The following is a 15,780-nucleotide window of genomic DNA, read 5'->3' as shown; positions in this document are numbered from 1 at the left end:
GTTTTCTTTTGAATGTGAAGAAAGATCTTCATCTCCCCTGACGATCTTCCTACAAAAGCAGAGACTCTTTGCTTTTTTTCTCACTCTTTCTAGCTTTAAGCTAAGATCTGTCCTTCTTTGTTTAATTTTTTCTCTCACAATGTCAAAGAAAGAAAGACCAAGCTGGTAAAGGGAATCTCCTCCCAAAGCAAGCTCCCTTTGTCTTTGAGCTTGAGGATGAAAATGATGTGGTGATTCTCCCCCAAGTGGATAACACAGCTCTATTAGCCCATCTCCAACTTAGCCTTGTAGGGCAAATGTTCCATAAAGGTGGACGCAGTATTGAAGCCTTGGTAGCTCTTCTCCCTAAAGAGCACATATGGGATGTTGAAGGACGGGTCCGTGGAGTCTCTCTCGGTGATTCACGATTCCAGTGCTTCTTTGAGACAGAAGCAGATCTGCAAAAGATCCTCAACAAACGTCCTTGTCATTTTAACAAGTGGTCTTTTGCTCTTGAAAGGTGGAAACCTCACATTGGAACTTCTTTCCCTGATAGCATGACTTTCTGGGTCAAAATTGAAGGAATCCCTAATCCTCTCACATTAGATGATGGAACAAAAGTACAAGACCTTTAACTACAAACTAAAAAAAACTCATAAGCCATCTATAATCTTGGCCATCTCCATCTCCAAATGCATCATCTCATAATGGTCCAGTGCGTGTAACAATTTAACTCAATTCATTTTATTTTATTTTTATAAAAACAATCTTCAAATGCCGAGAGTGAATGAAACTATCACTCAAGGTTTATATTAATCTTTGAAGATTTAAATAACCATTACAACAAAAGTTTAATATAATGGTTATTTTAATCTTCAAAGATTAATATAATTATTACATTTTTTGTTCTCATTAGTTTATAGTAATAATAATGAGAACAAAAATGTCGAAACACACAAGAAATCAAAAACCCATGAAATATCCCACACAAATAGACGAAACAATTAACATTCTTTGGCTGCTTTGTCTTAAATCTGAATCGTCCTTATTCTTCCTAATTAATGACACCATTTTGCTTCTTCTTCCTCTACCTCTCCTCTCTATCCCCAAGTCAAGATCTTTTCAATTCATGGACAAAAACTCGTGAAACTTCTTGAATTTCCAATAAAATCCACTTCTGTGGGCTAAATTCAAGGATTTGTAAAAATGGGTAACAGAGTAATCTGCATGAAGAAGAAAGATGTTGTTCTCAGAAGTGGAGGAGATGGATCCAGAAGCAAGAGAGTGAATCGTTCACAGAGGAAGTTGCTTGCTGATGAAGAGAGTTTGCATCGACAAGCTTTGTCTATGGCTATTCATCAAGCTCAGGTTTCTCAAAGATTTGATGGATCCATGTCTAGACGTATCGGGTCTACTAGCTCTAGAAGAGGAACACTCTCTGACCCATTTGCTAATAGCAAGCAGGTCCAACCTTTTTTTGTATAACAATGATAAAGTTTGGATTTTTAAACTATTTTTCTTGTTCTCCTATTTTATAATGATTTAGAGGAAAAATCTGTAATTTTGAGGAGATTGATCAAAAGTGTTTAAAGGTTAAAACTTTGATATTGACATTAGGTTGGGACCAAAGAAGTATAGTAGAGCAGAACAAGTGTTTTCAAAAGTTCTTTTAGTGGCTTTGCTTTTTAAAAGTTGTGATCAGGACAAAGATGGAGAAAAGAAGCTTCCTTTTGGTTATTGCAATAAGTTTTTATTGGCACTCTCTAAATGTCATTGCTTTTTTAAATTGGCACTACTTGTTACTATGAGAATAGAAAACATTTTTTAAGTTCGGTTTTAGTGATGCTAGTTATTATTTTTTCTCTTTAGGTACCTGAGTTTTTGGAGAGCTTGACGGTTAAGAAATTCGTTTTGGTTCATGGTGAAGGATTTGGGGCATGGTGTTGGTACAAAACTATTGCTTCATTGGAAGAGTCTGGACTATCTCCTGTTACAGTTGATCTGGCTGGTTCTGGATTTAATATGACTGACGCGAATAGCGTTTCCACCTTAGAAGAATATTCAAAACCGTTGATCGAGCTCCTTCAAAGTCTTCCCGAGGAAGAAAAGGTTAGAAAATGCTCCATATAGAGAGTTAGATATATGTCGGAACTTGTAAGGAGCTGTCAATGTCTTACTACATTAAACCTCAGATGTTTTGGTTTCTTTAACATTTGGGTCAGTTTTGTAATATGAACTAGGAAGCATTTACCATAGGCTGTCTGGCTGTGACAGATGAAGAGTTGTGACTAGGGCTATAAAATCAAGTTATGCGATCTTTTGTGTGTTATTGTAAGATCAAATACTCGGTTTCTTGGAAGGCGTTTTCCATTTGAGTTTTCTAAGGAAGGCTTACAATTTCAATGTGAATTGTAGTGTCATCTTGATTTTTCATTTTGAATATACTTGTGTGAATCAATAAGTGTTGATTGTTGTAGGTAATTCTGGTGGGTCACAGTACTGGAGGTGCATGTGTTTCGTATGCGTTAGAGCGGTTTCCAGAGAAAATCTCAAAAGCTATATTCATATGTGCAACTATGGTTACTGATGGACAAAGACCCTTTGATGTCTTTGCTGATGAGGTAACACTAGCAAAATTTCATTTACACATGCTTCTTGAACGTATTTTGATCTCTTAATCTCATTAAGATACATAATTAACTTAAGGATACATTTACATTTCTCAGTTTGCAAAAAGATATAGATTTGTTTAGAAATCATATAAGAAATTGTCGACAAAAACATTGGTTGTGGAGTCATTTGATTTCAATGCAACCAATACTTATGTAATAAGCGTTTCCGCGACCCTGTGGATACAAATTGATGAAAAAGTCGGTAGTTAGCTCTCTTCTCATCTTGTGAATATTCCTTGTTTCTGTGTTTGCCCTCACACATTGGACACCGTCTTCATTGCAGCTTGGTTCAGCAGAACGGTTCATGAAAGAGTCGCAGTTCTTGATCTATGGAAACGGCAAAGACAAGCCCGCAACGGGGTTCATGTTTGAGAAACAACACATGAAAGGCTTGTACTTCAATCAGTCACCCAATAAGGTAAACTCTTACAACAACAGCCCCAATCTAGAGTGGTTCAAGTTCTGTTTTTATAGATAGGCCTAATGCAACAAGTGATCAATTTTTCGGTTTTAAAAATGTTTCAGGACATTGCATTGTCGACGATCTCGATGCGGCCTGTACCATTAGGTCCCATGATGGAGAAGCTGTCACTTAGTGCAGAAAGATATGGGAAAGGTCGAAGATTCTATGTTCAGACGCTCGATGACTTGGCTCTTTCACCGGACGTTCAAGAGAAACTGGTCAGAGAAAATAGTCCTGAAGCAGTTTTTAAGATCAAAGGAAGTGATCATTGCCCTTTCTTCTCTAAACCTCAGTCTCTTCACAAGATCCTTCTTGAGATAGCTCAGATTCCTTAAAAAGACACAAATCTTGAATTCAGAATGTATAATACTTTCATTTTTTTTCATACGCGTTTGTATATTCTTATTTACGATTAATATACGAAACAAGATTCTTGTTAGAGATTATTTAGAGTAATTGCATTCAGTGGCAAAAACTTAAAAATTTATTAAATAAATGGCTAGGGAACCGGAGATGTGCCTTTAGTCAGGTGGTTAAGTCCATTTGACTCCGCCTTCTCCACCGGAGTTCGACTCCAGTAAGTCGCGTTACCCCGTGTAGTAGGGATTGGCTATGGATCGGGCCTTGTCGATCCAAAGATGTCAAAAAAAAAAATGGCTAGGAAACAAAAGGAACTTTAGGTAAATAGTTAAAAATAAAAAATAAGGGTTTTCTATATATAAAAAAAAAACTTTCCAAATTATCAATTTTTGCAATTTTACGCTCTTTTTTTTAAAAAATGCACGGCAATCTACAAAATAAAAATAATACATAATATATAATCCATATTTACATTTCATGTAATTGTTATAAGATGGGTGATTTTTTTTTATATAGCAATACTTGATTAATCCTGATATTAATAAAGTTCAACAGTGCAGGGCCATGTAAACATCATTTGTCTTTTTTTTTTTTTGACATCTTTGGATCGACAAGGTCCGATCCATAGCCAATTCCTACTACGCGGAGTAACGCGATTTAGTGGAGTCGAACTCCGGTGGGGAAGGCGGAGTCAAGTTGACTTAACCACTTGACTAAAGGCACATCTCCTGTAAACATCATTTGTCTATCAATTTTAAAAATTTATCAGAAGTTTTATGCTTTTATTTAATTATTTTTATATTGTATCTATTACGACTTACTTACTTACTAATCTTCAAAACCAGCTTCCAAACTATCGGTTTTTTTAAATTCAAATTTCATACATGAATTACCAAACATGATGCGAAAACCAACATTGATTTAGACGCAGTTGCGGAGCCAAAATTTCTGATGAAAACCCTACATTAATTGCCGATAACTTTCACAATTTCTGATGATTAAAAATCCCCTACATACGAGAATTTTAAAAGAACTATAAATTGGTCTGAGATTTTAATTTCTTTCTTTGACTTAATGTTTTCATTGTCAAAGATTCAAATTAACTTTTGGTATTGTTGGAGTAAGCTTGAAGTAGAAGTGACTTGAGCAATAAGTTACTAATTGATTGAAGAGATAATATTAAATCTTTGGGAGTTATCCATTGATATTTGTTTGTTTTTATCTAAAACAAATCATAATCGGCTTAGGATTAGGTTTTATAAATCTCTATATAAGAGTTGTCAAAGCTTGTGGTAAACCTTAAGAGAATTGAGAGAGAGATTGAGGGAAAGCTTTAGTTTGAGTTATTTCTAAAGTTAATAAAGAAGTGCTTTATTAATACTTGATCAAAGTATTTGATTCTAGAGGTACCCTTTTTGTTGTATGAAGATGGGCATTGATATGATGTACGACGAGTCAAAACCCGTATCATCCTCAAACCCTAGCCAAACTCTAGTTCTGGTCGGTCGTACTGGAAACGGAAAGAGTGCGTTAGGGAACAGTATTCTTGGAAGAGAGGCGTTTGTGTCAAAAGCAAGTTGTCTTGGAGTCACCAACACATGTCAGTCAGAAAGAGTTGTGCAAGATGATGGCCAAATCATCAATGTGATAGATACTCCTGGTGAGTACTGCTTCTGATATATATATTAATGTACTCTTTTGAAGCATAAATCGATTCCTTTTATATGTGGATATAGGTGTGTTGTTTATAATTTAGCCAAAATACAATTAAGCAAAGTCAGATTGACTACAATTTACTTGTAATGGTGTGAATTTTACAGGTCTGTTTCAATTGTCAAGGGCAGCCGCCTCTATCGGTAAACAAATTTTGAGGTGCATAACATTAGCTGAAAATGGAATCCATGCTATCCTGTTGGTGTTCTCTGTGAGGGATCGTATTACAAAAGATGAGAAAGTGTTTAGTCACTTGCAAACCCTTTTCGGCAGTAGAATCGCTAACTATATGATAATTGTCTTCACGGGTGGCGATGAATTGGAAGAGAACGAAGAGACGTTGGAGGATTATTTGACTCAAGAGTGTCCACAATTCCTAAAAGTGAGTGTGCTTCATGTTTTTATATTTTACCCGTTATTATTGAAAACTTGAGATGTATAATGAAGATATTATATATAAATCTGATTTTGAATTGAATTGAATTGTATGTTGTAGGAAATTCTTGAGCTATGTGACAACAGATTGGTATTGTTTGATAACAAGACCAAGGATAAGCTCAAGCAGGTTGAGCAAGTTCAGAAGCTTCGTGCACTTGTTGAGTTGGTTGCAAAGCAAAACAATGGTAAACCGTATAGGGAAGAGTTATTCAATGAACTACAGGTAATATCATGGTTTTCTTCTTTGACTTTTAAGTCTTTAATCTCTTTTTATGGCTTTGTCGAGGCACAGAGATGCTACTTCTTATTCATGAGTATTTGTTACAATGTTATTTTATGATGTTTGCTGAAGATATTCATGCTAGGAAGTAAGCACTTGTGTAAGTCTAAGTCGACTAACTTGGAAAAATTAGATATTATTCTGCAAAATCTTGATTTCTATTATTCATCAAATTGAAAACATTAAACAAAATAAAAAACTCCTCTTTAATACTTGGCTCAGGTGGAGACTACGCTGATCAGAGAAACCGAAATGACGCTAGAGCAGCAACTAGCTCAAGGGCAATCTGCAAGACTTGACGTCGGAGAAAGCGCTACCGATCGAAATCCAAAAACACACCATGGATGGGTTTAAAAGAGACAAAGGAACTCCATAAAAAGTTGGGAAAATATATCAACCTATGATAATAACTGCACAGCTTAGATTTCGTATCCTTCATTCTACTTTTATATGTGTTTTTTTTTTCCGTCTACATCTTGTTAATTTTATGATATAAAGACAAAATTCTTTGATGCTAGTTTTCTTTTTATGGTGTTTGCTTGCTTCTATTGTTTTATATTTATATATTTTACTAGTGACCCATAATTTGTGTTTAATTACTAGAATGGCATACCAAAAATATGGGTTATATGGGTAATATTTATGACTAAAATGCCCATGTTTTGCTTTGTAAAGAAAAAACATATTACAAGAATGCCATTAATATTTAATTCCAGCGTGGCAAAAAATACAATTTATTTACGATACTGCCACTCTCGTTTTTGTTAAATATGTGGCTCCTGTTGCGACAGATTTATTTAGTACGACAGATTATTTGATCCACCACAGACTTTCTTCGACAGACTTTTTTTGTACCACAGACTATGTTTGATTTAGTAATGACAGATTTATATTTTTCCGCAGATTTTTTTTTCGCGACAGATTTGTTGTATGTTGTATCCACAGATTTTCCTAAAATTTTTAGATTCTCAATGGTTATAAAACAAATCTGCCACAGATTTGTTTTCCAACCGCATACTTTTCTTTATTTTGGCAACAGATTTTAGGATTTTTAAAAAAACTGTCGTTTTATAACAGATTTTTTAACACAAAAAATTGATATATAATGATGACAGAGTTGTTTTATGTATTCGCAGATTTTCTTTATTTGTTGACAAATCTGGCGTTTTATAGCAGATTTTTTAAAAAATATATAATTACTAAACAGTCGCATAGTGATAACAGATTTGTTTTTAGTTATGACAGTTATGTTTTTTGGACCCTAAGCATAACAGATTTTCTCATGTCATGTTATGACCGATTTGTTTCTAACTAGAATAACCTTTTTAGTGTTGATAGACTTTTGGTTGGCAGATTTGTTTTTGAAATTTCAAAAAATCGTGTTATATGAGATTTAATATCTAGCCTCAAATTCGACAGAACTCCAAATCTTGCCGGTTTGCTTGTATGTTTAAACCGGTTTGATTGCGTTTAGTTACGACAAACTTTTATTATCTCTGACAGATTTATACAAATTATTGCCATAATTGACGTTTAATGCATTAAATTCCTAATATTTAGAGAAGGAATATTCTTCTAGGGCTTTTGCTCCAGAAACGGTTTTTGTTTTTGTCTTCTTCTTTTACGCTTACTCACTGTCTCACGATTTCATCTTTTATTTTTTCTTCCTTTTCGGGATCAAATTTGCTTCAATTGTTTCTGTTCTCTTTTTGATCCCTCACGATTTCATCCCTCTCCTTCTATTTGAGTGTCGTTCCATATTTTTTTTTTGTTTTTCTTCTTTTTGATTGTTGTGAGATCGAAGTCCAAGGAATTGGGCATGGATCAGGTGATTCTTGTGTGTGGAAAATAGATCTTTGAGAAAACGAAGTGGCTTTTTGTCGTTGATAATAGTAAAGGTTGTGGCGTAAGATGGACATGTCGTTGATCCCAAATGTAAGTAAACAACCATTAAACCAATGTTTAGCCTAATATTCCTCTTCCTAGATATCATTTGAAAGTAATATAGATTGAATAATGGAATCGTATACGTGATGGATCATATATTTGGCCTCTGGCCTCTCGTATCACTAAACACTATAGATTTTCTTAAGTTTTATTAGAACAAACAACTTTGTGTCTCGTAGTACCAATTAGATGACTTAATGGAACCGAAGATTTGTTTTATTTTGGATCTTTAAGGTAGTGAAACTGATGCTTTTTTTTATCAATAACATCATAATATTGTTACGGTAAAAAGATGTAAAAACCAAAATCCAAATATTTTAGAGAAAGTACAGAAAGCAAATCTAAAAAGCAGTAGGAAACCGATATATTGTAATTGTTTCTTGATTTTCTCAAAGATCAGCAAAGACCGTGAATATGTTACCATTGATGTAATAGTAGCTGTTCTTCACCTGCATTTTTGGATCAAAGTGTCCATTAGTCATTTTAAATAAACCATAGTCAAGAGCAATATATGAACTTACCTCTTCGAGCAAGTTTCTGGAAGGGTCAGCTTCTGGGTACAAGTTAGCCCAGCATCTTCACCAAGTCCTAAATGCTTCATCCTTCCAGACTTTGAAGCTAGCGGGATCGACAATGGTTGGTTGAATGATTTCCTTAGCCGGGAAAACTCCCCATGTAACAGCATTCACATCAGATTGGGCAGTGTTCGATACCCAGTTTTCTCCTTTGTTCACAGCCATGTAAGTAATCGATGGCAAAGCTTTGCATTTCTCCACCACTGCATCTAATTTCTCCTTTGAGCAGAAGAACTCTAGATAAGCCTTTTGGTATACATATCCAACAGGACCTCCCCACCCTGCAAATCATACAGTATCGATGAAGCAGTGATCAAAACTCTGAAACACTATTTTCTATGAGAACAGAGACTTAATGGGACTGAATCCTCACCAACAGTTAGGGAATCAGATCTCTCGGCGTTGACTGATGGTTGGCTGTTGATGGTCAAGAAGCCTTTGGAGTTGATTTTTACCAGTTGCTCGTTTATTATCTTTGTCTCTGGCTGGAGTCCATCTAATTCAGACCAGGGACTGCTTTTAAGGTTTCCAAGGCTGCTGAAAACAAGAGAAAACGAGGACACCGAAGAAGAGTTACAGTCACCACGAGATAAGCAAAACAGAGGGGAAAGGAAACCAAAACGTCTCGCCAGAGATCGAGTCGCCGGCGAAGAAAAACCACCGGAGAAGAAAGCAATTACGGCGACTCAACAACCAACGGAGGTTCCACAGCGAGTGAAGCTTTCGACATGCATTTGGACGGAAGATTAAGACTATCAGAGAATCGACAGCGACTTCAAACAACGACTCGACGGTGACCAAGGATTTCTAGGGTTTTTTTGGGAGAGAAATCGTGGAGTTTGAAGAGAAGAGAAGAGTGAATGTCGTCGTTTTATTTATTGATTAATATTAGTTTAATTTCTTTTTTTTGTTTTAATTAAATTATAATGGCATGATTGTTATTAATGTTAATCAAGAAGGTTAATTAGACTTTCTACTTCAAATATGGGTTAGTCTAGTAATCCAAATCAAATGGGTGTCATTTAAGTTATTTTTCCTAAGTTATGAGTCATTCTAGGTAAATCTCAGTATCCTTTATTTGTATCCATAATACTTGGTTTTGAATGAATGTTGGTCATCCAATATTTTAGGGCGGACAATAAAACGTAGCAAATTAAGTTAATTTTTGGGTAACTTTTACTCTAGAGCCACTTGTGAATTTTTTAACTACCAATTGGCAAAATCAGAATTACCTTCCAAAGAATGAAACAATGGCTAGAATACCACTATGTGGGAACAAAAAGGCTAGAAAGCCACCCATCTAATTTCGATTTTCTAGAATAATAAAAATAAAAGAATTAAAATCAAATAAATAGAAAAAGACCAAAAACCCTTACTCTAATTTAATAATTACGTATTTCTGCCATTAACCCAACTTACTCTCTTCTTCTTCCTCTTTCACGCCTCTTCTTCTTTCACGCTTCTTCTTCTTCTTCTTCTTTCATTTTTTCTAGATTTTTTTTGGATCTTTCACTTTAGATCTCTTCTTCTCCATCATCATCATCATTAATGAAACTTTAGATCTATCTTCTCCATAGATCTCTCTTTGTGTTTCTTCATGGATTGAATATTTCTTCATGTTTCTTCTCCATGGATTTCTTAGATTCACTAATCATAGATCTCTCTTCATGTTTCTTCTCCATGGATATCTCCTCGTGCTTTCGTCCTTTGAAGTGCGCAATCGTTTGGTGAGAAAAACGGTTCACAAACTTCGACAAGGAAGGTTGACGACGGATAATCGGCGACGACGACGATGAAGAAAGCAAGAAGAGGCGAATTAGTGAGTGTGACGGTGCTAGGGTTTAGAATTACAATTGCTTCGTTTCAGTTGTACCTACCTATTTGTACCAGTTGTACCTAACTATTTGTACCATTGTACCTAACTATTTATACTAGTTGTACCTATTTATATGTCAGTTATACCAATTGTACTATTATCTTTTAGTAATATCATTTGTACCAGTTGTCCAATTATCTCTTAGTTATACTATTTGTATCAGTTGTCCTATTATCTCTTAATTGTACCAATTGTACTATTATCTCTTCGTTGTACCAATCGTCTCTTATTTCATTAAGGGTAATTTGGGAATATCACATTTACAGTGGCATTCAGATCACAAAATGGCATGCCTGATTCATTTTCTTCAATTAGTGGCAAACTATCCTCGGACTCAGAATGCCCAAAGAATAGCCAATATGTCATTTTTCAGACAAAAATGCCCTTTGAGAGGGTACATAGTTGACGTGTATGGTTAGTTCGGAAATCTTATTATTTATAGTGTAATAACAGAAAAGCGGAAATAAAATAAGAATATTATTATTTTTCACCCTCTTTTGTTTTCATATTGTTTTTGCGCTTTTTTGTTTTATAATTATTTCTTCTTTTTGTACTTTTAATTATAATTTATTTTTTTCTTTCTATTGAGATCCATCTTCGTATATATATATTTTGAATTTATATTTTTTTAATTTGAATCGTCGTGTAGTTGAAAACAATTTGATATTAATATATCATATACTCATGTGTACGTACACGATAATAAATTATATACATATGTGTACGTAAATATTTAAATAATTTGTATATTTATGTTAAAGAGATTTTTTTGCAGCTTACAAACATAAAATCAGAAAATTCAAAACAAGTACGAACTAGGCCTGGTAAAAATACCAGAACTAAAGAACCGAACCAAACCTACTTAAAAACGAGTACCAAACTGAACTGAACCCTGAATCAATAAAATACCTGAACCATCCTAAATTTCTATATCCGAATAACAAGAACCGTACCCGAATAGCCAAAACCGTATCTGAAGAACCAGATCCTAACCCGAAGCAAACCTAGAAATGAATGGATACTCAAAACAAACTGAGAACCGAATGGATACTCGAAATATAGTAGTACTAGATCATAATCCGTGGTGGAGCAGCACGGATGTAATTTTAATTTTTAAATATTTATTTAAAGTTAGATTATTGTTTGTTTTATAGTACAATTTTAATAATTCTTTACATAATGCAATGACATATTAGAGTTTTTTTTTAATTTTATTCTGTTGTATGAGAAAATGAAAGGGGTGGGCATACGGTTTTTCTGTTTAGTACCGGTTTTTTTGGTTTTACGGTTTTTTGGTTTTGTAGAAATTAAAACCATATAGAAACCTTATGTAATTCGGTTTGGTTACGGTTCAATTTTTACGGTTATACGATTTTTTGGTTTAAAAAAAACGTATGTATTTGATATATTATAGTAGTAAGTAAAATAATTACGTATATAACAAACATATTTTTGGTATAGAATAATATTAAATTCAACCCGTATGTAGAGTCTATATTTTTTATTTTAGAATTCCAATGAAAAAAGTGCGTGCACAATCCATTATTCGTTAGATATGTCAAACCTTATTTAACCCATCTCATTATATAATTTTAGCATGCCGTTATAAGGATCATAACTCTTTTTTATCATATAATACGTTACATTTAACCCGTTGCGTGCTATAAATATTTTAAATATTTATGGTTTAAAAAATCAAATTAGAGTATTTATAAATTTTATCTTTTTGATTTATTAAATATTTATGATATTTTTTTTAAATTAATTAACTATTTTTAAATATTCCAAATTGAAATATTTTTAAGATTTTTATTGTACTATATAAACCTATGAACTTCAAAAAAATGGTATGAAATTAAATATAAATAGTCAAATAATTATAAGGATCATAACTCATTCCATCATATAATACATTATATTTAACCAACCGCCAATTATAAATATATTTATTTTTAAAAATCAAATTAGAGTATTTATAATTTTTAAATTTTTTATCTATTAAGTATTGATGATATTTTTTAAAGATATCATGTAAAACTATTTTTAAATGTTCCAAATTAAAATATATAAAATTTTATTGTAGTATATAAAATAATACATTTTAAAAAACTAAATGTATGAAATTGAATATAAATATTCAAATTCTGACCCATTACTCAGTCAAAATTTTTGTTGAATTTAATTTTGTTTAAAATAATTATATTACTTAAGTCTGAGTTTTTGATCCATTACATTTTTTTCTTTGTAGATTGAATAATTTATATTCGTGGTCTATACTTGGTGTAGCTACTAGCTAGCTATCATTAACAACAGATAATTTCCCTCTCTTTACACTTGATGGATCTTGGACCATTAACAACAGATAATTTCCTTTTGATATCATCCCAAAGATCATGAGCAACCTCAAAGTATGAGATATATATCAGTTTTAGACCCGAATCAATAGATTTCCGAATCTACGACATCTGATTGATTTGTCTACATATTCAATCATCGATGAATTTCATACTCCTGATAAAAATCGATTTCAAATTTGTTTTGTCGGATTATCGGTTTAATCATGATTTTAATCTGGTTTAATACAAGAATGGACGGAAATCTTTTATCATTATCAGAAAAGGGTTATAACTCAAAATTCAAATTCAGGTGGTTAAACATTGATAAAGTTTCAAATGTGTAGTTATAGTTAAAGTCCCAACTTTGATGGAGCTGAGGCAAGAAAATAAACTTTCATAGGGAATAACACTCAACAACCCTATCAGTTTACTATTCCTATACACATATATAGTTACTCTCTTTTTTCCAAAAACTTATTTGCCTACTTTAGTAGTTTAGTGTCATATCATTGCGTCATTTACATTTAACAAGAAGCTTATGCAAACTAGACCTCTATGGTTTTGAGAGGTTGTATATGGTATTACTCTTAGGATATGTTTCCTTTTGCAGATTGAATCAATTATCCACTCAAGTACACAACGTTTATCTGTTCTTACCGCCTTCTATTTATGATGCTGGATGGTTGATTTATCATATTCTTAAACTTATGATGTTTTTAAAAGGAAAAAAGATTGCTACCTACACGGAGTATAGAAGAATACATGACCACACATGCCAAGTTTAAAAATGGATCGTAAACTACACAAAGTAAATGTATTACATGCTCATATATACCAACTAACATAATACATGGTGCCAAGACCATAACCATTAAATTTTGGTGTACCGTTCGCGGGAATCCGACCATATCCGATATTTGACCTAGTTGACCAAAAAAATAATATTATTTTAATATGATTATTTTTTATTTAAAACAAAAAATAATTTACCTAAAAAACACTTTCTTCTTCCTCTCGAGCTCGCCTCTTCCATGTACAGTCGATCTCGATTCCATCTCTCCTCAATCTCTGTATTATACTAAGGGAAGACCAATTAAGTGGAATCTTGAATTGGATTGAATTTTGGTACTAATTTCAATTTTATTGTGGCATCGTTGGATCTGATTGGAGTTCGAGGTTCTACTGACTTTGTGATTTAGAGAAAAAACTGTGACTTGAAATTTAGAAACCGACGGCGGCTTGTTCGTCTTCGGTTGAGGCGTCCAAGACGAGATGCTTATGGTGAAGGAGAAGGCATCAAATTCTTGGTTTTCGATATGAAAATCCTCCAACAGAGACTATTTCTTGGTGTCAATTTCACAATCACACGCCATTAAAGTTCCCCATAAACTCTCTCGACTTTGCAAATGAAACCTTAAAACCCATAAAATGAAAACATATACAGAAAAAGAAAAACGCAAACTCAATCTTCACTATAGTTCATTGATTTCATTCACATTCCATTAATAAAATATTGGGGGAACAGGAGATCTACCGAGATCGACGGTCGAGATGAGAAGTCCAAGAATAAGGAAATCATGAAGATCAAAAAGGATCTAGAAGATTATCATATATTAGTTTGGAATATTTACATTTATCTATAAAGTATATTTTACATTTATCTTTATCTTAATCTAGGAAATTAGGTTTAGTCTTTCTCTATATATATCGATGTATTTTAGAACGTGAATCTTATGAGAGTCTAATTATAATTCTTCCTAAACACCTTTGTGTTCTTACTCTCAACAATTTATTATGGTTTCAGTCTTGATCTTATTCCTATGGGTTAAGGTTTTGTTTGCTTCCGCTACAACTAAAAAAAAAAAATGAAAAAGAAAAAGAAAAAAAGAAAGAAGACGTGATCTTGTCTTGATTGGTCACGTGCGTTTGTTCTTGACTAGCAAATTGCTATCAACTTGGAGAAGAAGAAATCATGAAGATGCTTACGATTGATTTTCTTTCTTTCTCAAAACATTAATCTAACTACAAAAAGATTTTTGTTTTAAAAAAAAAAAAAAAAAAAGAAAGAAAGAAAGAAGAAAGAAGACGATGTTGGCTTGTTGATGTCACCACCACTACAAAGATGGCATGAACAAACAATAAAGTTTTGCATGAAGATTATCCTGACGGATACGATGCTGATCCGGAGGTATTTAAATCTAACACAAGTTTCTTCATGAACAAGAAATTCAAAGAGCGACCAACACTTGTGATTTTAAATCGATGGAGATACACAACTACGAAAGATGTATTTTCCACCGTTGATGACCCCACGGCCGGGTATAAACGTCGATGACCCGACGGCTGGGTATTGTAGCCGCTTTGACCCCATGACCGGGTATAAACGTCGATGACCCGACTGCCGGGTATAAAGCCGTTATTTTGAAGATTTGTCCAATCTCACACGTGTTACCACGTATGAGCTTGCCGGGGGGGGGGGGTATTGGGGGAACAGGAGATCTACCGTGATCGACGGTCGAGATGAGAAGCCCAAGAATAAGGAAATCATGAAGATCAAGAAGGATCTAGAAGATTATCATATATTAGTTTGGAATATTTACATTTATCTCTAAAGTATATTTTACATTTATCTTTATCTTAATTTAGGAAATTAGGTTTAGTCTTTCTCTATATATATCGATGTATTTTAGAACATGAATCTTATGAGATTCTAATTATAATTCTTCCTAAACATCTTTGTGTTCTTACTCTCATCAATTTATCATGGTATCAGAGCCTTGATCCTATTCCTATGGGTTAAGGATTTGTTTGCTTCCGCTACTACTAAAAAAAAAATGAAAAAGAAAAAAAAAAAAAGAAGACGTGATCTTGCCTTGATTGGTCACGTGGTTTGTTTTTGACTAGCAAATTGCTATCAACTTGGAGAAGAAGAAATCATGAAGATGCTTACGATTGATTTTCTTTTTTCTCAAAACATTAATCTAACTACAAAAAGATTTTTGTTTAAAAAAAAAAAAAAGAAAGAAAGAAAGAAAGAAGAAAGAAGACGATGTTGGCTTGTTGATGTCACCACCACTACAAAGATGGCATGAACAAACAATAAAGTTTTGCATGAAGATTATTCCGACGGATACGATGCTG

The 15,780-nt window shown here is 33.4% G+C and overlaps 2 protein-coding genes and 1 pseudogene across 2 annotated transcripts; 2 read left to right on the top strand and 1 right to left on the bottom strand.

Moving 5' to 3' along the window:
* The first annotated feature begins 903 nt into the window (after positions 1-903).
* Positions 904-3,557, top strand: LOC9310662 (putative methylesterase 12, chloroplastic). Its single transcript, XM_021023385.1, has 5 exons — positions 904-1,443; positions 1,849-2,088; positions 2,457-2,600; positions 2,935-3,069; positions 3,177-3,557. The coding sequence occupies exons 1-5, from the start codon at positions 1,186-1,188 to the stop codon at positions 3,447-3,449; spliced, it is 1,050 nt and encodes a 349-aa protein (XP_020879044.1). The 5' UTR covers positions 904-1,185; the 3' UTR covers positions 3,450-3,557.
* A 1,232-nt stretch (positions 3,558-4,789) lies between these two features.
* LOC9308546 (immune-associated nucleotide-binding protein 9) lies at positions 4,790-6,469 on the top strand. The gene is made up of 4 exons (XM_021023183.1): positions 4,790-5,134; positions 5,295-5,569; positions 5,684-5,848; positions 6,128-6,469. The coding sequence occupies exons 1-4, from the start codon at positions 4,897-4,899 to the stop codon at positions 6,257-6,259; spliced, it is 810 nt and encodes a 269-aa protein (XP_020878842.1). The 5' UTR covers positions 4,790-4,896; the 3' UTR covers positions 6,260-6,469.
* A 1,618-nt stretch (positions 6,470-8,087) lies between these two features.
* Positions 8,088-9,833, bottom strand: LOC9308545 (annotated as a pseudogene).
* Positions 9,834-15,780: the final 5,947 nt, after the last annotated feature.

The sequence above is a fragment of the Arabidopsis lyrata genome (assembly GCF_000004255.2).
Source record: "Arabidopsis lyrata subsp. lyrata unplaced genomic scaffold ARALYscaffold_6, whole genome shotgun sequence".
NCBI lineage: Eukaryota > Viridiplantae > Streptophyta > Magnoliopsida > Brassicales > Brassicaceae > Arabidopsis > Arabidopsis lyrata.
The sequence above is the reverse complement of the archived record's forward strand: the minus strand, read 5'-3'. Positions and strand labels throughout refer to the sequence as shown.

Coding starts and splice junctions, on each gene's coding strand:
- LOC9308546 (XM_021023183.1), top strand. CDS start 4,897: ATGAAGATGGGCATTGATATGATGTACGACGAGTCAAAACCCGTATCA. Junction 5,135..5,294: donor CAATGTGATAGATACTCCTG/GTGAGTACTGCT, acceptor TGAATTTTACAG/GTCTGTTTCAATTGTCAAGG. Junction 5,849..6,127: donor AGTTATTCAATGAACTACAG/GTAATATCATGG, acceptor TACTTGGCTCAG/GTGGAGACTACGCTGATCAG.
- LOC9310662 (XM_021023385.1), top strand. CDS start 1,186: ATGGGTAACAGAGTAATCTGCATGAAGAAGAAAGATGTTGTTCTCAGA. Junction 2,089..2,456: donor GTCTTCCCGAGGAAGAAAAG/GTTAGAAAATGC, acceptor TGATTGTTGTAG/GTAATTCTGGTGGGTCACAG. Junction 2,601..2,934: donor TTGATGTCTTTGCTGATGAG/GTAACACTAGCA, acceptor TCTTCATTGCAG/CTTGGTTCAGCAGAACGGTT.